The following is a 24,763-nucleotide window of genomic DNA, read 5'->3' on the forward strand; positions in this document are numbered from 1 at the left end:
TTGTGCACCAAACCACAATTGGTCCTGGGATGTGGATCTATTGATACCAGTAACTATCTGCATTCATTTCAGAGTCGTTGATGATCAGCGTGTAAGTGATTGTAATTTCAAAGGACCAATCAGACCCCGGTGTTTCGCGCCATGGACATGTAGTAGTGTCCTTCTTGTCTCACCCAAGTTGCTGTTTTTGTGGTTCACAAACACTCACCGTAACCTTTGCTCCAGAATGCATTGACCCATAATGCACTGGTCACACTAACCACCATGTGGAAACACGCTGCGTGGCAGAAAACAAAACGATTCACACACATGTTTTTTACCAGAAAAACTGGCATTGCATGATTTTCTTCCACTTTACTATAATTGGGTTGTTCTGTCAAGTAAAAATCAAAATCAAAGACATTGAAGTGGTTGTAAAGGGACAAAATATGGAACATTTCAGGAGATATGAACACTTGGAACAAGGCACTGTTGTAACAGTGGCTGTGCCAAGTTATCTAATCACTGGTGATGTTTAGCTCAACTTGTTGCAATCGAAAAGCTTTTGTTTTGTTTTGTTTAGGAACCTATATAAAGCACAGTGATGATGAGGTTTATTTACATTTTGTTCTTGTTTTCCTCAAAAGAAAGGACTTTGAGTTATTTCTTTCTGGTAGTCGAGAAAACAAAATTTAGACTTGACTCTGCTTCCTCTTGACAAAGAGATGGAAAAATTGGAGCCATAAAACTTGGAACAAGCAGATACTTAATGCATATATTTTGAGGAGCCTAGTTAATTACAGCCAGGATTTTATTCTCTCTCCTGTTTTTAAGATCTTCCCTCCTCCCTGTAGCTGCCCCTCTCTGGTTTGTTGCTGGCTGGAGGAGAGCGATGGCAGAGAGGGGAAACAATCTGCACTGAAGACAAATGGGATGCCGTCAGCATCTGACACCTTGTCTACTCTTTGCCGTGTCTCTTTTTACCTGCGGAGGGCAGTGTTGCTCCAAGAATTGATAACCGGCTGGCAGGAAAATTACAGTGTCGAATATTTGAAGCCATTTTGCTGCATTACTGCCTCAGAAATCATTGCAAAGCCAAATAAACGAGAGCGAATGCCTTTTGTTACCGTTCTCGTCCTGAGAGCAGCCGCATTTATAAATCGGCTGTCTCTGTTGTTAGGCAGATTTGAATGAATTTTGATTTTTCACCTTGCATGATAAACATGTTATACATATTATTACATTAAAGTAACGCCTGGACATGGTAATTAATGACTGGTTTTGAGGTGTGATTCTGGTAGAGAAGGTAGTGACTAAACATGGTTTTGTGTGTGCACCGATGGTCTGTCTTCATGTTCCATTAGTTTCACAAAGAACAGGTGTAAAAGAGACGCTCTAGGCTGTCGGACCTGGCCATGAGTCCATCTGGGCTGGCCCCGTTTCATCTGAGCCAAACATTAGCCTGCCGTCTCTCATAGGTCTCTCATAAGTCCATCAGCATTGCTTGTTGCTGTGATAAAACAAGCCGCGATCAACACGATTGCATTCTCACGCGAGCGATTTGTGAGACAACCGCAAGATGTTTTGTCTTTTCCTCTTTCAGATCAGCTGTTCCACGTGTTGGCCATGCACATGAGACTCTACAGCATCGATTCAGCGTACAACCCGTGGACGAAGCTGACGCAGATTGCACAACACAAGGACGCAGAGTGAGTGACGTTCGTCCTCAAATACTCTTCCTAAAAGGAAATCTGCAGTTCTGTTGATACATTGCAACTTTTCCATCCTCTGGCGTCTTTCTCACCATTTCCTCTTACATAAAAACACACTGGATCTAAAAGAAGAAAAAAGAGGTTTTGGGAAGGGGGGACTGTGGCTGGTTACCATAGATACCAGTAATTGCTGCATCTGGCAAATTACCGGGCACTCCACGCAGAGCCAAACGACCCTGTCAAATTGAGTGTACAGGGAGCAGCGGTGAAACACCAGCACCCAGCCGTCTTCTGCCCTTTAAAGGGGATTAGTATTTATTTAGCAAAATACAAAAAGGTACAAATATACAGGTTGGATTTTTTTTTTTTAATGTTTGGTAAAACAACCAGACATAAAATTAAGGAAATGTTAGGAAATTTAAAAAAAAAAAAAAAACATATCAATTTGGATTCCATAATTGATGATTTGAAAGAACCGGAGCTGCAGGATGTTGGAGAAACATTCAACTGCAATTTGTCATTGAATATTGCAGTGACGATGTCACGTGGTTCAGATAACTCCCTGTTAGCTTAAGAATCTCAGTCGCCAAAGTTTGTCCTCACAACCAAATATAATGTTAAAAAAAATATAGCATTTAAATATAGCAGCCCACCAAATATTGCATGCAAGCAGTGCCTTACATTGCACAAATTGATGCTGTGACTCAGCATATATTGTTTAGCTCTGGAAAACATGGTTTACTGCACCTGAAAAAGAAGCTCAAATAGCCTCTCTTCTCTGTTAATGTTCTGTTAGACATGCTTTCACACCTGTTACCGTCAAAGTGCTTGCAGCCTCAGTATTCTCTTTGGACCTATTTGCTGTTTAAAAATACTTCATAAGGCAGCAGTGTCATTCACACCCTGAGGCTGTCGACCTAATGTAGTCTAGTTATATGGGACGGAGAGACGTTTCCACGTCGATGCCAAACATCCCTCTTGCCATTTTCTTTACGAGAGAATCTTAAAAAGAAAATGTTTGAGTGTGCGGCTGCAGATAATGGCTGAAAGCTCCGTCCTCTAAGGTTTCCTTCCAGTGCACTGAAGAATTAAGTGTTGAGTGGTTTGGAAATGGAAGGTTTTATTCTTTAAGTGCAGTTCCTCTTGTTCTAAACCCCCAAAGCAGCCTTTCAAGGGTAGAGTGGAGACCGGGACATGCACCGAACAAAAGAGATGTAAATTGGAATGGCACAAAATAAGAATATGTTACCCAGAATGCATTAAGGATTTCAATCAGGGGATGTAAGAGAAGGGGTCTTTTGAAGCTACGTCTTTGTTGAACAAATTAAAAATGGAAAACCACAGCAGAAGCTTTTCCTCTCAGACGGTCTAAAGCCACTTTTAGATGTGCTTTATGCAGCATTGCAGTGTTTACCTTCATGTTGAACTTGCTTATCGCCATTAGATACGCAGCAGTTGACATTTGCAACGGTGAAGAAAAACATAAAATTAAATAAAATTCAGCACAATCGACTTAGTTTGTCAGATCAACAAGACCGATGTTTGCTCCTGCAGATGGGTCTTTTTGCATCAGGTCACAGTTTTTCAGTCACAAACGCCGCAGATGCAGTCAAGTGAGCAAAGAGATGGGGAAAAAAAATGTTTTAGTTTTTTATATTATCCAGGAGAGAACCTAGTTTCCTCTGTCTCATTCTCAGTAACACAACTGAGACAGAGATTCCTTCTTACATTACAGTCAGATTTTCTTTAGGGTGAATTTATTTGAATTCTGTTTGTTGAACTTGTTAGAACATTCAAAAAATCTCAAGATTTCAACAAGATGATTTGCATCTCTTTAGACCATTGAGCTAAAAAGAAACAAAAGTGTAAAAGGTATGATCGTACAATTCATTTACTTTTTTTCTGATCTTGTGACGTATGCCACCGACTTTAACATTACCTTGCTTGTCTTGTTTTTTTTAATTGATCGTTATTAGTGATTTTACCAAAGGTGTGAAACAAATAAGCAGAGAATAAACTCAGCCTCTCACATGAACTAGTATTATTAGTTAGGTTTTTTTTTTTTTTTTTTTTCATTTTCGGCTGTGTATCTGAATGGTCTCTACATTTTCTTCATGTGCTTCATAGTTTTTGGCTTGCATTTGTTTTTTTCAGGGTTTCACATTACCACAGCTGTTTGACATTTTTCACTGTGTTACACGCAGGACCGTTTGAGTAATGAAAAAGCTCCCTGGTGTGTTTTTGCAGTGGCTTTGATGAGGAGAGACCTGAGGTCCCCATGCTGTTTCGAGATGTCCCATCCCTCCTCATCATCTTTGTGCTAACTATGCCACAGCCTCTGCGTAAAGGTAAGGCTTCTCCCCCAGCATCAGGAAATCGCAGGTGTACAGACCTTCTTATAGCTGTAACAAAAGGACACCCTGCATTATTACTTGAGGCTGAACGCTTCAAGTAATAATGTAAAAGAAGCATTTTACATATTTTTGTGTGTACTCGTGTTGCTGTTTTGGCTGTGAGGATCATGAAGAACTCGCCCTCCCTAATCTCTCCCTCGTTCTTTACTTTATTCATTCCCTGTGAAAATGAAGTAAATTCTTCAAAGAACTGATTGGAAGATGAATTTGTTGGCGAACTGTAGAACGTGCTCTATATTTAGTTGTAAATGCAAGTCAATGTTCTTTATCTGTAAAACTTTTAAACAAAGATATATATATTTTTTCACTTTACATTCCGTTGCTTTAGTTTTTATTTCTTTGCCAACTAAAACACCCGTCCGGCTCAGTTTTCTGCCTATTGTTTCCTCGCACTTTTAAACCCAGAAACCTTATAAACTAGCTCATCCTACTGGTGTCTCTTTCTGGCCTCTTTTAGAGCACTTTACCTGCGTGATCAAGATGCTGTACAACCTGCAGTTCACTCAGGCTTTAGCTGCACTGTCAACCAAGCTGAGCTCCGAAGAAAGGCAAGCCTGGGTCAAATCAGGAGCACTTAAGAAGGTAAATGTTAAACCACACGACCTTGATCTGAGAGGCCACGTGCTCAGTATAGGTTGTTTTATCTTCCAGTAGATATGTGATGTTTCATTTTCATATCGTGGTAAAAACAGTTAACTTTTGTTTATCTTGCTGAATTGTATTAGTTGTCACTCCCCTTTTATTCCTCTTAAACTGCACAGAAATGCTGAGAATGCATCAGTCACACACAGTGATGTTTCTCATTCAGAACAGTACATAAAAAAAAAAAATAAAAAAAAAAAACTGAATAAATTGAGCTCCTATTTGAAGCAGCCCACTCCAAACTAATGCAACAATACCTTGAAATAAGGCTGAATGTCAGCATGCTCATTTTTAGTCAGCAGTATGCAAATGTAGGTTTCTAGTTTTACAGCAGTAGTGGGAAATAAATGGCGTGGCTTTAGCTTGCCCTGGGGTCATAAAGTACAGCATTTATGGCAACCTGTATCGTATTCATTTTAAATTCTCGATATCGGACAACATTCATTGCTGTAACAATATCCACTTAAAGAACAGAGTTGAAGGTCTTTAACAAGTGTACCAGAGTATATGTATCATAAAGTATAAAAATTTTATCTGTTTCTGTTTGGGTTTTTTTTTTGTGAAGCGTCTTTTGTTTGTCGCGAATTGGCACAATGTAAATGAATTTAATTAATATCTATACAAAACGGTGTGCAACAATATCACTGGAGTTGTTCAGTGTTTAAGCTAATTGGCTGGAGAACTTTTCATTTGAGGGATTTCCATCTTTAAACATAGTAATTTTCCATTGTTCTTTAATTGTGATTGCTGCTCACTGTTGACACGGCTTTGAAACGGCATAAAATATCCGTATTGAGTTGAGTGCGACTGCCGTGAAAGTGAACAGGAAAGCACAGTGAAGACGGATCAGAGGCTCGAAACAAACAAAGGGAAGCTTTAGACTCAAAAATCCCCCCCCCCCATAAATCTGCGACGAACGACAGCAGACGAGATAAGGCTGCTGTTTTATATTCTACCCCCTTCAGCTTGATGAATGCGTTCAGGTTTTCCTCTGTATAAAACAGCAGCCAGATCAGCAGAACACACATTCAAATCAGAAGAACACACATTCAGTAATGTCTCTTCCCGCTAATCAGACGTTGCGCTGCGTTAGTCAGTATGATCTGTAGGGCCAGCACGTCTTGTATTGGAGAGACCTTTGAATGCTAAAGTAAATCGTTGCGTTTGGATAACATAGAAAATGCGTAAATACGTTTTTAAAAAATATATTCATAAAGACTCTCCATCCAGCAAGTTAAATTGTGTGTGAGAAGTGAAATCCTTCGCTTCTGTAAGTTTGCTCATACATTCGTTCCAGGTTTTTAATAATGATATTTAGGGGTTGAATGATTAAACTAATAATTATGCTTAGTTTCTTTTTTTAACCTGGGTTTGTTTTCATGCTAGTTTGTTAAAAGGAGTCTGCTACGTTCTGGTTGCAAGATGTGTGGATCATTCGCCGTCTTTGAAAAGTATTCACAAGCTTTGAAATTTCCCAAATAATTATACGCAGTATATACCTACATAAATACATTTACACAATATTTTTTTTTCTTTTCACTGCTTGCTTTTACTGTAACAGATTTATTTAGTTTTTACTCTTATTCCCATTTGTGATCTAAAGGTTTCTGGTTGAATTCTCTACCTGGGAAAATGGTTCGCACATAATTTACACATGTGAAATTTAAAAAATGTATATATTTAGAGGATCAGAATCAAGTTTCTTTGATTCTACTCTAGGCTTGAGGCTTGTTATTTTAAATTATTCATTCTCTAGTTCTCAGATTTTTCTGTGTTTCATCATCTTGTTCAGCTCAACAAACACGTTTCATTATTTCTTAAATGCGCACCAGACTTTACCTTTCTCTTTTTCTAATCACAAGGAGCAGATGCTCTATGGCGACCTGAAATGTAGTTTATAGGAATCATTTCAAGTTGTTTTTTTTTTAGTCTATAGCTTTTGTCTGTATTATTATTTTAGGGTAGTGTTGACTTAAATATTTAATCTTGTCCGTGTTTGTTTGCTGTCAACATCATGACGGTGAAATCCTCCATTTTCTGCCACAGAATGCTCCGAATCCAGAGAAGTCATTCGAAGCTCTGCTCAACCACGTCATCACCGAACTTTCAAAGGACAAGAGCGTTTACAAAGTGAACAGTGACGAAACGTCTGTGGTGAGCCTTCGTTTAAGCTTTACTACCATGAAGATCACACACCGTCTCCTTTTCAGTTCTTCTTTCACTATTAATCGACCATCACCCTCATAAACAGTGATCTAATATCTCTACTAATCTCCAGGAGTTGTTTTATACCACATTGTTATCAGCAAGCTGTTGCCTGGGTATTGATCAGTTGTTTCTGTTTTTTTTTTTTTCCTCTCCAGCTGAGCTCCAGTGTGTGGTCGCCACAGTCTATCGAGTTCAGCCTCCAGCAGTTCTGTCTGCCCTTCCTTCGCCTCTCCTGCCTTCTGCAGCACCACCTTTATGGAGACAACTTGACTGGCTGCACGGTACGTTTTTCTGCTCGCTGAGATAAAAACTTTTTTTTTTTTTTTGCCTTTTTTACAGCTTTTTTTTTTTTTCTCGCTCACTTGTCGTTTTCTTGTCTGCCTCAGGAGGAAGAGGAGTTTTCTTCTTTGGCTGTGTGTTTAGGGCTGCTGTCGTCAGCTCCTCAGCCTCCCAGCGCCGTACACAGTGCCTCATGTCTGGAGTGGCCCTTTAACGCCTTTGACCTGGTGACGCAGTGGTGCAATGAGGTCACAGGGCGATCTCTGATGCATCCTGAGCAATCACTAGTATGTCATTTTTAATCAATGTACCAACTTTGCTAAAAAAAAAAAAAAATCTGAAGCATGTGGAGGTTTTCTGAGACTGACATCAGCATGTTTGAGATTTTGAATGAGCTAACGCAAACCCTTGTGAGTTGTCAGTGATTACATTTCTGAAGGTGTCTTGTTTTTAATAACACCAATTCAGTTCCCCTTTTTTATTTTTTTATTTTTTTTATTTTTGGCTCTAGTGAACTTTATTCATTATTAGCTTGCAAGACAGAAGGGCAGAAAGACTGTAAGACCTTTGCTGTCGTCCTTCTCCCGTGCAGAGCTTGCTGGTCCAAGAACCTCAGTGGGCAGCGCCTCGCCTTCTTCAGCTACCAGACAACTACAACATCATCTTCCAGTACTATCACAGAAAGGCCTGCACTGTCTGCAAAAAGGTGCCAAAAGACCCTGCGCTCTGCCTCGTTTGTGGCTCTTTCGTCTGTCTCAAAGGCGTCTGCTGTAAACAGCAGGGTACCTGTGAATGTGTTTTGGTAAGTTTATGACAATAGTTTTGATTTTTATTTTTTACTAATATCTTAGTATCCCAAAGAAATAGAATTTTGTTTTGAAATGTAGGAAAAACAATCCATTTTAAGTCATCAATACTGACTGCATCATTGCAGCACTCCCAACATTGTGGCGCAGCGACAGGCATCTTTCTACTGATAAACGCCTCAGTCATCATCATCATCCGTGGACATCGCTTCTGTCTGTGGGGCTCCGTTTACCTTGACGCTCATGGGGAAGAAGATCGAGATTTACGGTATGATGAATGTTTAAACGCTTTAAAACTCTTTTAAAAAAAGCTTTTCCTGCTGTTAGTTTATGTATGCTGTTGAGAACAAATAAAACGATAATACATTTTAGAAAATTAAAAATGAACTTGTATTAAGTTCTGTGGTTAAACTAAATAAACAAGGTTATTAAAGCATTAAAACATATTATGTTGTTAATTAAAAAAAAAAATATATATATATTACCCATTCTTTTTTGTCAGTCTGATGGTAATGATGAAGAAAATATGTATTAAAGAATGAACAACATTAACACTGCTTCTAGAATACAGAGCTAAATAACTTTTAATCACACTATTCTGTTTTATTTATTTATTTTTTTATCTTTTTAAGCATAAAGGAAACAATAAATATGCGCTTTAATTGCATTTAACTGGAATGGAATTTTTCCTCCAGCATCTAAATATTAGCTTAAAACCAGTCTGACTGGTTTTAAGCTAATATTAAAGCTTAGCTTTAATATTAGCTAAGCTTATATTAGCTTATCAAGAGTATAAAGGTCTCTGTAGTTGTGAAGTGAAGGGTTTTGGTGATGATTTGGAGTTATTTCACCTTAAATGTGAGAAAACAGGAAACCTGGACAGGGGCTAATCATTTCCTCACATGGCCACTTTGGGTCCTTTCGGCTCTTGAACCAACTGCCTGAAAGGCTGAAACGTGCAGAAATGTTAAAGTAATGACTGAAAACCTTACCGTTTGCTGCAACTTGCCAGTAAAGATCATATATAACACTTAGTTATTCAAATTCACCAGCCCGCACTATTGCTTTTGATATGCATTTCTTATTTTTCATGTTTTTTTTTTTTGTTTTTTTTTTTTTATTTCTGTTCCTTTGTTTTGCTTTAAAGTACTTTGAAATACTCTTTGAATGCAAGCATTTCTTGACCTGCTCTCTCTGTTTCCTTTAGCCGTGGAAAGCCTCTGTTCCTGTGTGAAGAGAGGTATCGAGTTCTGGAGCAACAGTGGGTTTCCCACACCTTCGATCACATCAATAAACGCTGGGGGCCACACTATAATGGACTCTAAGATCTTCCAAAGTCCTCTTACAAACACATACAAACCCAAGATAGAGATGTTTTTTATTATTATTATTATTATTATTATCATTGTTATTATGATTTCCTGGCTTGTGTCTGCCTTGATTAAAATATTTGGAAAATCCTTAAAATGATAAAAAACAAACATCCAGTAAGGTTATCGCTGCCACAGCTTTCAGTTTATGTGAAGTTTGGTGTACAGTCATGCCTAAAAGACTAACACGTGTGTGTGTGTGTGTGTGCGTGCGTGTGTGTGTGTGTGTGTGTGCTCAAGTGATCTATTGTGTGGTTTTCAACAGGAAAAAGGAAAAAAAATCTGAATCTGAGCTCAAAGTAGTGGGAATAAGTTCACCCAGGTTATCTGGAGCAGGCTTTAAAAGTCTGTCCTGTTTGGGTTTGAAACGTCACAGATCAGGCAGATGTGGATTTAGAAAACATAATATCAGGGTTGCTGAATGTCCCTAACGGAGTCGATATGTTTTTTTGCACCATTTTCGATGAAGAAAACACATATCCCTTATATTTATCGCGGCGCTCGCTGCTGTTCAGCCATGGGTTTTCTGAGCTCCGGATGAGTGAAACAACGTTTTCTGCAGGCTGCACTCGTCGTCTGCTCACGTGCGATGGTAGGCAAGACCAAGTCCACTCATCAATACACAAAGAGTTTTCTTTTGCGAACAGGAAAGGACTCTTTCTGGGTCTAGTTGCAATCCATCCTCAGGAATTATTATGTTTCCTTTTTTGTTGTTTTTGCTGTTTAAAATACGTTTTAGATATTTAAATAAATGCTGCTGCTCATTGTTCAATTAATGTTAACTTTTGTGAAGATTTTTTTTTTTTTTTGTAAGGTTGTGCTTTGAGTTTACAGTTAGTGGCTGGGAATGTGGATTCAAACTCACTTTAAAGTTTAAGGAGGTATGCGGTCGCCACATTGCACCCACTCCAGGTGACATTAACCTGCCTTTTTAGAGTTTTTATTTCTTTCTTTTTCTTTCTTTTTTTTGTTTGGATGTAATGGAGAAGAAAAAAAAAAACTCAAATGAGTCCAGCTTCATAAATATCACCGCACAGGCACCGAGTCCTGCTGCGTCACGTCTGAACAAAAATATCAAACTTTGTAGGAGTTTCCTCTCAACCTCTTAAATCTCGGCTAAGCGGAAGTTTGCTTGCCGAGAAGCCAGAACTCCTAATTGATCTTCCTGTGCTGTTTGAAAGGCTTTTCTCCCTTTATGCATTTTAATCAAGTTCATATCTTCAGTACAGAGCAATTCATTATGACTATCTCTTACTCGTGCATCATCTAGCTGTGATTTGTAGTTGCATTTTGACATTGGAGGATCGTCGGAGTTGGTGTCCATTATAACCCTGTGCATGGCATCCTTTAAGCAACCATTGTTTGTCTGAGCTACCCAGTTTTCTGACTATCACCTTGCTTTCCAGAAGGGTGGAAATTTGGCTCAGTCACGCCTGCGAAGCTTCGGTTTACGGCCGCCTGGGATGCTGGGCCACGTTGTGCTGCGATGTGGGGGGGAAACGGAGCACACATGGGAACTTCCTTCTGAATTTCTGCATGCTGATTTTTCTCCCTCTCCTTTTCCCCCAGGTTTCATCCTTTTCTTTCTTTATTTTCGCTGTACCCACTTTGTAAATGACCGCAACCAAATAGCCAATGAGTAACGGGTGTAAAGTTGTAACTGAAAGCTTCTGTGTGTTTTCCTGTGTGGATGAAGAGGAATACAGTACATTACTGTAGGTGCTGACTCAAACTTTCTGAGTTTGACCAGGAAGTATGACTTGGGACATTTAATGCAAAATGTAACATATGTGAATAAAATATAAGCACACATTGACTTGGTTTCCTTTGTTGTTGGTTTTTGTTATTTTCATTAAGTGTCATCCAAACACTGCAGCAAAATTAAGAAACATAAATATTTCACCTAGTTATTTTTATACCAATTTAATCAAAGTAATATAAAGTCAACATCAGTACTGAGAAGAAACTCCATTAAAATTAAAGTTGCATAAAAATGGATGTTATTGATTTTGGGCTTTTAATGCATTGAGTTCTTATTTGAGTGCATTTACTGTACAAAATATATCTGCGATTACTTTTTAAATCAGGTCTCAATTTATTATAGACTTTCTCTATTGGCTCAAAATTGACACATTGGCCTGAAAAACTATTATCTATTGAATATTAAAACATTTTCAGACTTTTTCCATTTAGAAATCTAAAAATTGTGTTTGTATTCAGCCCCATTATCTTGATACCCTTAAATAAAATGAATTTGAAAAGAAAGCCATTGTTGGAAAGCAGGCCATAAAAGTGCTTGTTTGCAGTTTACCAGAGGACAACGCAAACATGCCAGAAGGTTCTCTGGTCAGATGAAACCAAAATCAAACTTTTGTAAAGCGTGCAGAAAGCTGCGTGTGTGTGCACATGCTTTTCTCCAGCAGGAACAGGGAAGCTGGTCAGAGTTGATGGAGAGATGAACGGAGCTAAATGCAGGACAATCATGGAAGAAAGTATTTTGGAAGCTGCCCATCAGGACTTGGGCAGATTAAATTGACGTTTGTGTTCAAGTTGAGTGTTAACAAACTGCTAAACTAGACATGTAAAGTACAAAAAGCTGTTTTTTTTGCACTTGACTGGCTGTTTTAATTGTGTTGCTGTCATGAACTGAATGTAAAACGTGTGGCCTCTAGGGAGTTCAGTTCATTGGAGCTGAAATCTGGACATCAACGTTACATCAGAAGAAAGTTCAACCTGGGCTGAAAAAGGTAACTTCTATGCAGTGAAAAGTTGGCATGTTAAATAACCAGATGGTTGATAAGATTTCGCTTTAACGTCTAAAAATAAAAATGAAATCTGTGTATTTGCTCTTGATTTGGTGCTGCTGAAAGTAAAGGAGTTCGAGTTGTCAGTAATCCATGCGAGGGAGTATTTGCGGCATAATTGGTTTGGAGTCCGAAAACAAGGGAGGCTCTGTGGATAATGACTATCCGTAGTACAAAGCCACTTTTCTCTTCCAATTAGGCAACAAGAAGGAAAAAAAAAAAATCTCCGTGTGTGTGGTGGACGATTTTTTTTTTTAGCCACAGTTGCAGAAACCCTCAGAGTTTCTGCAACCGAGTTCAGACGAAGCGATGTTGGTGTTACAAGCGGTCCTCCGACAAGCTTCCTTGGATATTCCTCCCATCGCTTCCTGTGCAGGTAGGAGGCTGTAAAAAGTGACAGTGGGGGTGCAGTTAACCACTTCCGGTCTGCAGGACAACATGCTCAGGTATCTAGAAAGTTAATAATTAAAAGCCATTATCAAGTAGGCAGAAAATTTCTTCCTATTTATTCCTACAGAGGTGAGCTGTGTGGGAGGCCATTAAACATATAGTTTAATCATCATTAAACATGATGTTAAACTTGACCCAGATATTGGGAGGTGAATGCAGAGGTCCTGCTGTGACTGACAGCCTGTCCCGTGTTGCAGATGATACAGATGGAAAAACAACGGAAGCAATGTCAGGGTAAGGAAGGACGTTTCTTTCTTTCTTTCTTTCTTTCTTTCTTTCTTTCTTTCTTTCTTTCTTTCTTTCTTTCTTTCTTTCTTTCTTTCTTTCTTTCTTTCTTTTTTAAATAAAGTTTTCCCAGGTGTGGAAGGAAAGGCTGTGAAATGTGCAACATATTCATAATAAGGCTGTCTGCATGTTAAAATTTCAATTAAAACATCCCTAATTTTCTAAATTATCTTGCTTCTTCTGGCTGTTTTCCACGTTCAAGAAATACTTTAGGTGTTTTGGAAAACTGATCCAAAAAGCAGCCGGCATCATCGCCATTAGATATTTTAAATATTTTGTATGGTTTAGAGTAGCAAAAATACAAACATGTTTTAAATTCAATCATAAAAACAGTTATGGTGGCACCATCTCTTTTTCCCATCAGAACAACTGTTCATGCCCTCCACTATTAAAAATCCCCCAAAACAAACAAAACAAAACAAAACAAAAAATATTTTTATGTCATCTCAAGTCCATCTAAAAATTTAAATTTTATATTCTTTAATTTTTATTTAGTTGTATTTTATTGTTTTCTGAAATTTGATCAAATCAGTTTTTCCCTTTGTGGTTGTATAAAGTACTTAATTGTCTAATTTGTACAGAACTTTGTTGAAACTTCTCAACATAAATAAAATTGACATCAACATTCATGTTGATTTAGCACTTTAGTAAATACAAACATACCTTTCTACTGTCAAAATATTTTATCAATATTACTTGGAACCTTAAATGATTACTGTAAGTATTAATATTGACTGTCATCAAGTTACATGCAGTTAGCTGTAAAAATATCCATACCCTCGACAGAAAGAAGTCTTTTAATATTTTTTCTAACTTGAGGTAATATTAATGTTTTGGAGTGGCTCAGACTGACCTGAACCCAGAAGAATTTGTAGGGAGCTAAACATTAGGGTGATGGCAGGGAGGCCTTCCATCCTCAAAGATAAATCATAGAAACAAATTACAGTGGAAACATTGCCAGCAGGTCTAAGAAGTTTGATTTCTGTTTTGTCTATAAAGGATTTTTCATTACTTATTGGATAGTTTCTTCTAATATGCTAATTTTGTTAAAATGTAATTTTTTTTTTTTCCAAAGCCATGTCTCTTGTGCTTTAACACCTTTTGAAAAATACCTGTCTCCTTTCCTATTAGTAAAAAACTTATTGATTAAAAGAAAAATAATTTTAAATCTTTTACTGGGATATAAATAATTTGTGGCTTAACCATAAATATAACAGATCTGCTATTTACATGTCTGCCTTGAAATTTCTACACACACACAAACACACAAAGTCCAGCTTGTCTTTTGAACAGTCAGTGGCTGCGTAATGTGCGGTTATTATGCTGAGTCACAGCACAAAGAGGCAGCTGAGGTGTTTGTGATGACAGAGATGGATCCTGATGAGGGTGGCTTTGTTTTGCTAATTGTGTTTTCTGTATCTCGTGTTGTTCTGCTCCTGCAGGCTAATTAATCCTGCAGGTTAACTGCTTAAATTAAAAAAAACAACAACAATATTAAAAAAAAAAGAAGCCGGGTCCGTCTGTCATCTTCTGATGGGGCTATTGGTCATCCGGGGTGAAAACAAGGGCACCGTGCTTTAGGTCTCGCTTGGTGGAGGTTTACTGTAAAGCCTCCTCATATCCCCTTAAAAGGATTATAGTTTTCTCTCTCTCACTCTCTGCAGACCTACCAAAGGGTTTATTTACCAAGTGCAGTTCCCAAGAGGCTTTATCGCAGAAAGTAGAATTGTGTGTTTGATAGGAGCAGAAAATGGGATTACTTACTTTCAGTTTGCGTCGTTTTTTTGTGTGTGTGTGATAAAGATGTTGTGCAGCTTGTCACACTATCAGTCATCACAGTACTAATGCTTTTGTTGGAAAAAAAAAAAACCCTCAAAGGAGGAGAGTGAAGGGTATTCATTACAAAAATGACACACCTGTTGTTTTAGTGTTTTGTTTTCATGAAGCTTTCTGTGACTTGACTTTGATTAGCTCATGTATTTATTTCAAACAGTCACGTGTCACGAGACAAAAGGTAACCTGAGCTTCTCGCCCAGTGAGGACCAGTAGGTGTCCTGTTCCTAAGCTGCTCTTCAGTCCTCTGTTCCTTTAAATGTAAAATTAAAATTGAACAAATGAATTTCTGTGATGATTTTCATACATTCAATGCGCATAGTTCTTAACCAGTACTTCTGAGTAGAAATTACATTGGTTTGCATGTTACTAAGCACCCAAATCAATTTTCAAAGTCTACATACTTGCCAAAGTTACTTAAATGTGTTAAATAATCAACTTTGTTTCATTTTAAGTTCATCAAACTAGTGAAATTATAATTACTCTGTTTTATATTGACTTAAACCTCAGAAGCAACAAGAAGAATTGATACATTTACATTAAATTATTCAAATGAAAGTGCAACGTGTGTCCTCAGCAGACAATCCAGAAATAGCAGGAGAGCAGCATGTAGTTAAACATTTGGTAAATAGTCTTTATAAATATATTTAAAATCTACAAGTTGAGGTGATGAATACCAAACACACTGGTCAGGACTGACTGCTGCTTCTCTGTTTCTTTCATAAAGTCATTCGGTTTGTCCTCTTCCCACGTTAATAAGAGTTAAATAATAAGAACTGCTCAAATAGAAATACACTTTTTGTCCTATTTGAACAAGTTGGCATATTAGCTAAAATGTGCTGTTTATTGTATCTTTATAAGGGTTTAAATATGTATCACGTTCCTTACAGCATCTGCAAAGATGCAAAGTTGCAAACTTGTGGTCAAGCTTAGATGGTTATGCAGTTACCTTCATGTTTAAAGGGTCAGTCTCAAATATGGTGACAAAATAACGTTTAAAGTTGTCTTAAAGTAAAGAACAGTGTGTGCGTAGAGGAGACTGGCTGCGGTCACATGATTTAGCAACTGTCACAGACTTCCTGGTTACCTGCCTACAACATGAGATGCTTCATATCAGCCAGCTATTATGACTGGCTACATCTGCCGCCTGAATATTTAAAGCCATCTGGGTATCAGGTTGCAGATGACTGGTAAATTATTAATCTCTGGAGATTGGCTAAATTAGTCTGGAGCATTTCGATGTGAGGTAGCAGCAAACACTTTCAAAGAAGCAGGTATGTTTGGTTCTTGACTTTTTGATCTGAGCCTTTTATTTATCTTGAATCATCAATAGTCGATGATCAACGCAAACGTCTATGAAGGGAACTTATTGCAGATGTGCGATTGCTGCAGTGGATTGTTGCTAAATCATTTCTTTGCAGCCGGATTAGCAGAGCTTCTCTGTTTTGTGCCAACCTAAAATAAAGTTTAGTTAAACTTTCTTGCAGAGTAAGGTACCGTATAATTACAACAACACAGAATGATATTCTAGCAAAAATGTAAACAAACACGTTACGATTAATAATTAACAGCCACAGCATAACAGTCGCCCTTATGTTCTGCATTATACTGGAGTATTAGACATGGCTACATAAAGTTTAAGGTGTATGTGAATCTGCTGTGCTCTGCTGCAGATTGTTAGAGACTAAAAGCTGTGATCAAGATACAGGTTTAAGAACAGGCGACTGGTTTTGTGTCCTACGTGGGGTTTAGGTTACACAAGAGCAGTGATAAATGTTTGATCCTGTTGTGTGATATGCTTTACTCTGAAACCAGCGTACGATGTCTGACTCTCTCCAGGACCTGAAACATGCTGAAGCAGGTTGCCCATGTGCCTTTTTTTTTTTTTTAAAGCTTTTGAACAATGCTCCAGTGTTCTCGTGTAACTTCAGGTGACAAACGTGCTGAGAGGTTGCTGGTTTTTGTAATTAAAACTTAATGGTTATTTGGTACTTTTCTTTAATTAAATCTGATGTGAAACATGTGGTAACTTCCCTCACACGTCTTTTCCACAAAGGACACACTGAAGGGCAACGGACGTGCTGCATATTTGAGAGTGTCCGCTCGACACCCGTCGGAAATTCATCGTGTTCTGATTTATAAACCTGTCCCTGCGTGACAGGGTTAAGCATAATTTTTCACATCAATTTTCCAGATCGCCTAAAATAAAAGACTTCCCCTTCAGTCCCTCAGGGACACACAACCTCTGTGATGCATTAACATGTTTATGATGACGAGAGCAGACACTGAATTGAAAATAAACATCCCTCTCCATCAGGTTTATCTGGGGAAACTTGTCATTTTATTAAAAAGTGGGTGCGTGCTTCCCAGCACGGAAGAAATGGGGTTGTTATCTTTTGTGTTATTTTATTTTTCATGCTTTCATGTCACTTTACTGTTCTTGCATGGAGTTTTTAGTCACAAGAAAATAATCATATTTTAAATATAAAAAAACCCCCTCTGAAGCACGTTGATTGTTTCATGAAACTGCTTATTCAAAGGTGTGGCGAAAGTTTGCCGCTTCAGGTCCTGTAATCTCTGACCAATCCAATTGATCTCCAGCAGATTGCACTTCTTAGTGTGCACAGCAAGGTCTCAGTGGAGACGGCTAATTCAGTGACTGTGGGAAACGCCGCTTGTTGCCCAAGGAAGCATTAGCTGTTGCTATCGGTGTTGCTGTATTATGATCACTAGAGACTCTTTGCTTGTAACTTTTCTCAGTGCTGATGAGTCAGAAGAGCATAACACTCGCCATGTAAGTATAGACTGTGCTCTTACATTTAAATATGTTTGTTTTAAGATTATAATGTGGCCCCTTTGTGGTTATTTATCTTTTGGGAAGCTGCTGGGACGATGCTGTCTGTGCTTCATTGTTTATAGATTTTTTTATCTGCTTCTCTTTTTAGCTAGATGTGTTTTGTTCTCATGCTGCAGCAGTGTGACCTCTGTCAATCACAACCAGCTTTCTGTTCCCTGTGCAAAGCATTAAGCATTAGAAACAGGATTAACATTTTCCCTTGGTTTATTTGAACCGTACAATCACAACATTTTGACAGGATTTATGAAAACACTGTTGATCCCGGATCCGGTTTGATCCACAGGAGATCTCTTTATGGGCTGTACCCCTACAAGTCCAGCATGATTGGGCTGGAGAACCTGGGCGATCCCTCGGCCGACTGGGACATAGTGGAAACCATCGGGAAAGGGACGTACGGCAAAGTCTACAAAGTGACCAACAAGAAGGACGGGAGCCAGGCGGCAGTGAAGGTGCTGGACCCCATCAACGTGAGTCCAGTCAAAGCTTGTTAATTACTCAGGCTGCTCTGGTTACCTTGGTGAAGTCGACCCCACCGCCTTCTTCAAATTAAACGAAATTGGCGCAAATTCCCATTTCCCAGTGATATTAATATCTTTTATCACTTTAAAGATATTAATAAATGTTTCCAGAGGTCATCAGAGGTCAACCGGGCCGGCCCGTCACACACAAATGTTTCACACAAATTTCACCTAAATTGAAGAAGGTATCTGGGCCATCTGCACTCAGGTGTTTCCTCATGTGGCCGATTCAGGTGGGTTGTTACTTTAAGTGTCCCCCAGTGTTGGTCTTTTGAGGCTCCACATGTTTCTGATGATTCTCTGGTTTAATAAACTTGTTTCAAATGACTTATTACCTCGTCTGGTGATGAAGAGCAGTGAGCCCAGACGTCCACGGCTTGGCAACGCTTCTAGAAACCAGCAGCTACATAAACACGGTTCTTACCTGTTCATTTTTAATGAGCATGTGCAAAGTTGTTATCTCTGTTTGGCAGCCTAGTGATGACCACTGGAAGATATTTGGTGGAATTAGAACCCAAACTATGGATGGTACTTGATTATACAAATTCATACTTTATTTTTCATCCGTTCTATAAAATAATCCATAACTGTAAAATTGTTGCACAGCTTTCTTATGGTGCCTGTTTGCCAAGTGATTGTTGTGCTTTTCTTAAAAAAAAGCTCAAAATACACATTCACAGCTGAGGACTTCTGGTCCTGTTTCATTCTTTTTTCTGCTCACAATCTGCACATATGTTTTATGATTCAAGCTGTTCTCATGTTATCATAGTAATGCTGCGTCATTTAATAGCCTTTGTAGGTTTAGGACTACAAGGTAACGGACAGACATCTTAGATATAATCGTTTCAGCCTATGATTAGTTTAGCTGCTTTAATGAGGCCTGTTTCATGTCTGTTAGCTGTTTTATACATTTTTGTCTCTTTGAGCTCTCTGTTATGTTCATGATGGTTGTGTGTTGTCACGGTGATTCATGTCTGACTGAAAGCTTTATTTATTCTGGAGACTAAAGCATTTGTTGTTTTTTGTAACTTTGACTCCCTGCAGCATTCAAGCTCCTCAAACAGAGTAGGTTGCAAGTCTTGTCCTCTTCATCTCCGTCTCCACTGTTTTCCCACCACGTTAAGACCAGCGCAGTCTTACCAGTTGGCCTCCGGTCATTTTTCTGTTTGACGAGGACGCTGTAGACCCTGTATCGGCCACCCTTGTTCTGAGACCTGCCTGTGTTTGTGTTCGCCATCCTGGCAGCCTGATCCAGCACGCTGCTCCCCTCAAGAAGACGGAGCTTCCTCCTGTCCCATCGCTCTCCCTGATTAGACCGCTGACACTATCACTCAGACATCCAGGAGGAGAAATTCTGCCTCTGTGGTTGTGGATCTTCCCGTCCCCCCTCTGAGATTTACTTTGATAGAAAAGTGGAGCCGGCAGTAGTTCATCCCGTCCGTGTGTTTCTATTACACAACCCGATTCTAATCATAGCTACCTGGTGTTGCTCTGTAGCTAAAAATAAATAGTCACACACCTATAAAGCATTTCTCTGTTAATTTATATTGCAAGGCTGTATCAATAGTTTGTTTGTTTGCTTCTTCAAGGACGTAGATGAGGAGATTGAAGCAGAATACAACATCTTGAGGTCTCTGTCCAACCATCCTAATGTGGTGAAGTTTTACGGCATGTTTTACAAGTCAGACAACTTATCTGGGGGACAACTCTGGCTGGTACTGGAGGTGAGCACTTCCTCATGCATCTTTATTGAAATTATTTCAGATTTTCAAGTGTAAAATGAAACCCCAACTGGTGCAACTATTTTATTTTATGTGTGGTGAATGTGAACAATGTCTTTACGCCGTAATCTTACCCTCAGTCAGTTACAACCAAATAAATCTTTTGACGCAGAGAGGAAACGTGTTCAGTAGTCAGAAAACAATTGAGCTGCCTCTATTTGCGTATTCAGGATTACAAGAAATTGAAAAATAAACGAGACTCTGCATGGACATGCTTGAGCATTTTGCTTCCTGGTCACATGTACCTTAGTAAAATTCTGTTTTCTGTTAACACAGAGTTTGATTCTTTCTAATGAGACATTTGAGAACTCCTACACTGAAGTTGACTGTTAACAATAAATGTGAAGGACTTTGCATAGTAAAAGAAAACTCTAACAAAACACAGTACCTTAATGAAACAATCAAATTGTCCAAATCCAAATTCATCTAATAACATAAACAATATGATCTTCAGCAAATCCAGAAAGTAACAATTTTTTTTTACATTTCAAACATAAACTCTTCGGCATTCATGTGTGACTTAAAAGTGGCAACATCATAGTGACATCACTTAATCTCACACCACTCTATGCAGGCTCTTTGTCTGCAATAATAAATATTCACTCACCCCTGCATCCCGAATGCTTGAACTCGCTCCAACTGGGGAACGCCTGACCTAATTTATGATTGATGCATTGAATTTTCTTCCCTATATAGTCAGATAATACTTAAAGAAAGAAAAAAAATAATAGAACAAGACAGAGATGGGACAAACAAAAGTAACTTTCCTGTCCTTAAACTCTACACTCTTCATCCCAATACACAGGCTCTATACAAAATGGAGCATACTTCTGTGATCTGACCACAAAATTTGCTTGAGTTAGTCAGATTTAAATCCACATAACATAAGATGTTTGATAAGCCAACATACACAGCGAGACAGAAAGCAGTGCATTGGCAGCTGAAGTATTTGGAAATACTCTGCAGACTTTGACAGCACTTCTTAAAAAGCCCGATGCTATTGTGCTGACATGTGAGGTCGGGCTTCTTTCTCCAGCTCAGATGTGTGGCCTAACCCTCCCCATGAATCATAATTTAGGGCGGTGAGTGATGGACGAGTCACCGGTGCTTCTCTGTCTCCCTTGCAGCTGTGCAACGGCGGCTCCGTCACAGAACTCATCAAAAGCCTGATCATGCGCGCCCAGCGCCTGCAGGAGCCCGTCATCTCATACATCTTGTACAGTGCCCTCTTGGTAAGCTGGCAGCTGATTTTAAATGGCAACTAAAATGCAAGGATATTAAATTTCAGGGCCTGAACAAAAAACATCTGTACCCTTTGACGTTTTCTGCTTTGGTCACCACCAGAAAATTCAATGTATTTTATTGGGATTTCATGTGATAGACCCGACAAATAAATTATGCAGAATTATAAAGTGGAAGGAAAAACATACACGGTTTTCAATGTTTTCTTGGTAATTAAAATCTGAGACTTTTGGATGAATCTCTGGTCCAGTGCTCCTACATCAAATGGATAAATTATCTCCTCAGCAAGGCGGACTCTGCAGAGTCCAGCTAATGTCCCGATTACTTCACACTGGTGGGTTAAAGCAGCAGTGCTACTAAATGTTGCAGGACCATGCTCCTGAAGGACTGGAGTTTCCTGATCTAAGGACTATTGTTGCTGTGATTGTGAGTTTAGAGGTGTTGTCCTGCTTGAAGATGAGCTTTCACCTCTCTGTAAAGTGTTTTGCAACCTCAACAGGAACTGCTTCTATCCGTCTTGACATCAACCCTGAGCAGCTTCTCTGGCCGTACTGAAGAAAATCCCCATAGCATGATTCTGCCGCCACCATGTTTTTCTGAGGGGATAGTGTATTGAGAGTGATATTTAGTTGCTGTGTCCACTAGATGGCTCATGGTAAATTGCGAATGGGTTTTCTTACTGCTTTTGTTTCAGCACTTTTCAATGAAAGCAAGACTTTTTGAATATATGCAGCTGGACTGTATTTACAAATAATGAACGACATCAGAGTAAAAGTAGCTAAATCCATGCTACCATTGCCCATTTTTATTTTTAAATAAAATATATAATTTTTCTGCTCGTCACAATGGCATGCTTGTTTATCAAAAATCACAATAACATTAATTGAAGTTTGTGGACGAAATGTAAAAAAATTTTTTTATTGAAGTCTATGCTTGTCTCTGCTTAATTTCAATATTCATATTTTTTTTTTTTTGTTAACACAATTTGTATTTTTGGTTCCAACTTTAAAGGGGCTGCAGCATTTGCACAACAACCGGATAATCCATCGTGACGTCAAAGGAAACAACATTCTCCTCACAACTGAAGGGGGAGTCAAACTAGTTGACTTTGGTAATTATCTCTCCAAAAAGAATTGCTTAAAGATATTAATATCTATTTTTTAAAGTTATTTCTTTATTTTTTTTTTTAAGTATGACTGATCTTTTGGCAGTACAGCTTTGATTGTGAAGAATAAACACAAGCGCGGGGTAAATCATACTTGGTGCTCCACACTCTTTAGTCCCCTGCTCACCATAACATCTTTTTATTTCACGGAGCGTAGCCTGAACCCGGGGCTATTATTGCTCGTTTAAATTGCATTATTTGATGTTTTGCATATTAAGAGAAAGCTGCTATGGCAAATGACTTTGAGTTGCCTCCCCCAGGCGTGTTTATGTCCCCCGTGTCATGGAGATGAAGTGGACCCACGCTGATAAAAATCTGTCCTACATAATTTGAAATGATTATGGCCTATTATTATTACTGCTTGGTAGTTTGCCACAGCAGATTGTACACAAGGATTTATTGATCAATTCTAACACTTTGCACCTGTTATAAATCTGACTGTGGGTTTTTAGGGTCTTTTTTACGCGGCAGAAGGTGAATCTCACCGTCTTCTTCTGCAGGTGTTTCCGCTCAACTGACCAGTGCACGGCTGCGGAGGAACACATCGGTCGGGACGCCGTTTTGGATGGCTCCTGAGGTCAGGCATGTGCGTCTATAAAAAACAAAAAACAAACCACATGCTTTAGTGCCTGATCAGTGGAGTCCTTATGTGTTACCCAGAGCGCCTCGGTTATTTTAGTGAGCCTCCCTCCTCTGTGTCATTGTGCATTCCCCTCCTGTTCTCCGCCACGGGTGCAGCTCTTGAGGTTGCCTCAAGGTTAATAGCCGGGAGTCTGAGGGCCCCTCGGCTCACTCCGTGGCAGAAATGAGGTGCGGTGATTGGGCCGGTCGGGCTGGGACCTCAGGGGCAATTAGAATAAACTCAGCTGGAAAATGTAATGTCACTTATAATTATTGACTGTGGGAAAGCGGAGCTCACACCGGCAGCTATTCTAAGCTGACCCAGCTTGAATTTGCTTTAAATAAAAAGGATTTTTAGCTTTGAGTCAGTGGGACAGGTTCAGTTTGATTTGACACAGTTCTTAAGTAAATTCTGACCTACTTTTATTTTGCCATAAATTGAATTTGTCTTGCATCATTTTTAAATTTCCCTGCATGTTTTTTTTTTGGGGGGGGGATATGTAGATTTTATTTTATATATATTTTTTTGGACTCAGATGTTGTGTTACGTTGCCAGGTCATAGCCTGTGAGCAGCAGTACGACTCCTCGTACGACGCCCGCTGTGATGTGTGGTCTCTTGGCATCACAGCCATCGAGCTGGCAGACGGAGACCCCCCTCTGGCTGAGATGCATCCAGTGAAAGCGCTCTTCAAAATCCCGCGGTGAGTCCAGTAGAGGGCGCTCTTATCACACAGGTGGAGTGAAGCTAACACAAAGACCACAAATGTTGCCCTCCCCTCCCCCCGAAGTTAGTAGAACAATGTTAAACATTAGAGCTGTTAAACAGGAAAGTCATAATATTTCCTCTTACAGCTGAACATGTTTTTGACATATGGATGTCCTCATTCTTATCTACAAAGTAGGTCTTGCTGCATAATGATGAAATCCATGCCATAAAAAGTCCTTAAAGTAATTCCTGTGATATATATTCTCTGGAAATATTCACTTCTAGGAATGGTGCATGTCTGACAGGGGGGGTGGGGGGGTGACTCATGTTTGACCTTCTCCTGACAGCACAATCGTGCAATTATCTCTTCGTTTGTGGAAGATGTGCCCCTCTGATTGCAATTTGCATTAGTGATTAGCTCCATTCACACCGAGACGAGGCTGTCAGCACCCCCCTTAACCCTCGCCAACCCTGCTCACAATATTATCTCCTTACCCACCAACATGCAGGAGCACAGCGGGCTTGTGCGGCAGAAATGATGTGTGCTCTTCATCAACGCCACATTTTATCCAGAAGGTAGACTGATTGTAGAAGATAGAGCTGACTGATGGCTGGATGGGTTGGTTAAGTTCTCAGAAATATACATTGTGTTACACTGCATTGTTGTTGTTGTTTTTTTCCATTGAAACTTGAAGATTTTCTTAATTTTCCTAATTTGATCCTTGCCATTTTGTTGCATGCTGACCAGCACCAAAGAAAAATGTCTAATTTAAGGATATTTACAATGCCTCTGTTCCCCACGGGCAAGATGGGAAAGATGATAAACATGTAGATTTTATACACTTTATTTGGAGAAATATGCTTTGGTTCATGATTGAGAGTTTCAGCAACACACACTGAAGGAGAGTTTGGTGTGAATCAAAAAATTATAAAATTATAGTTTGGTATGAGGAAGGATCTGTGATGCTGTGGGTAGAAGTCTGTTCCAAAAGACCCAAGAACTTTATTTGGGTACAGACCATCCATCCATCCATCCATCCATCCATCCATCCATCCATCCATCCATCCATCCATCCATCCATCCATCCAT

The 24,763-nt window shown here is 39.1% G+C and overlaps 2 protein-coding genes across 3 annotated transcripts in view; both read left to right on the top strand.

The window, feature by feature from the left end:
- ubr3 (ubiquitin protein ligase E3 component n-recognin 3) overlaps positions 1–11,226 on the top strand; it is a 36,622-nt gene extending 25,396 nt beyond the window's left edge. The window contains exons 32-40 of the mRNA XM_007546621.1: positions 1,583–1,688; positions 3,939–4,039; positions 4,563–4,687; positions 6,794–6,901; positions 7,111–7,236; positions 7,342–7,521; positions 7,827–8,036; positions 8,169–8,308; positions 9,248–11,226. Of these exons, the coding sequence (XP_007546683.1) occupies positions 1,583–1,688; positions 3,939–4,039; positions 4,563–4,687; positions 6,794–6,901; positions 7,111–7,236; positions 7,342–7,521; positions 7,827–8,036; positions 8,169–8,308; positions 9,248–9,365 (1,214 nt within the window). The 3' untranslated portion in view covers positions 9,366–11,226. The remainder of the gene's footprint in view (positions 1–1,582; positions 1,689–3,938; positions 4,040–4,562; positions 4,688–6,793; positions 6,902–7,110; positions 7,237–7,341; positions 7,522–7,826; positions 8,037–8,168; positions 8,309–9,247) is intronic.
- Positions 11,227–12,516: 1,290 nt separating this feature from the next.
- myo3b (myosin IIIB) overlaps positions 12,517–24,763 on the top strand; it is an 80,065-nt gene continuing 67,818 nt past the window's right edge. The window contains exons 1-9 of one of the 2 annotated variants that reach the window (XM_016668633.1): positions 12,517–12,590; positions 12,732–12,898; positions 17,923–18,106; positions 19,202–19,222; positions 19,747–19,881; positions 21,066–21,170; positions 22,192–22,291; positions 22,846–22,922; positions 23,523–23,668. In XM_016668633.1, the coding sequence (XP_016524119.1) occupies positions 12,783–12,898; positions 17,923–18,106; positions 19,202–19,222; positions 19,747–19,881; positions 21,066–21,170; positions 22,192–22,291; positions 22,846–22,922; positions 23,523–23,668 (884 nt within the window). In that variant the 5' untranslated portion in view covers positions 12,517–12,590; positions 12,732–12,782. The remainder of the gene's footprint in view (positions 12,591–12,731; positions 12,899–17,922; positions 18,107–19,201; positions 19,223–19,746; positions 19,882–21,065; positions 21,171–22,191; positions 22,292–22,845; positions 22,923–23,522; positions 23,669–24,763) is intronic. The other variant, XM_007546453.2, reaches the window with a different exon arrangement.

This window comes from Poecilia formosa, unplaced genomic scaffold, assembly GCF_000485575.1.
Source record: "Poecilia formosa unplaced genomic scaffold, Poecilia_formosa-5.1.2 Scaffold16, whole genome shotgun sequence".
NCBI lineage: Eukaryota > Metazoa > Chordata > Actinopteri > Cyprinodontiformes > Poeciliidae > Poecilia > Poecilia formosa.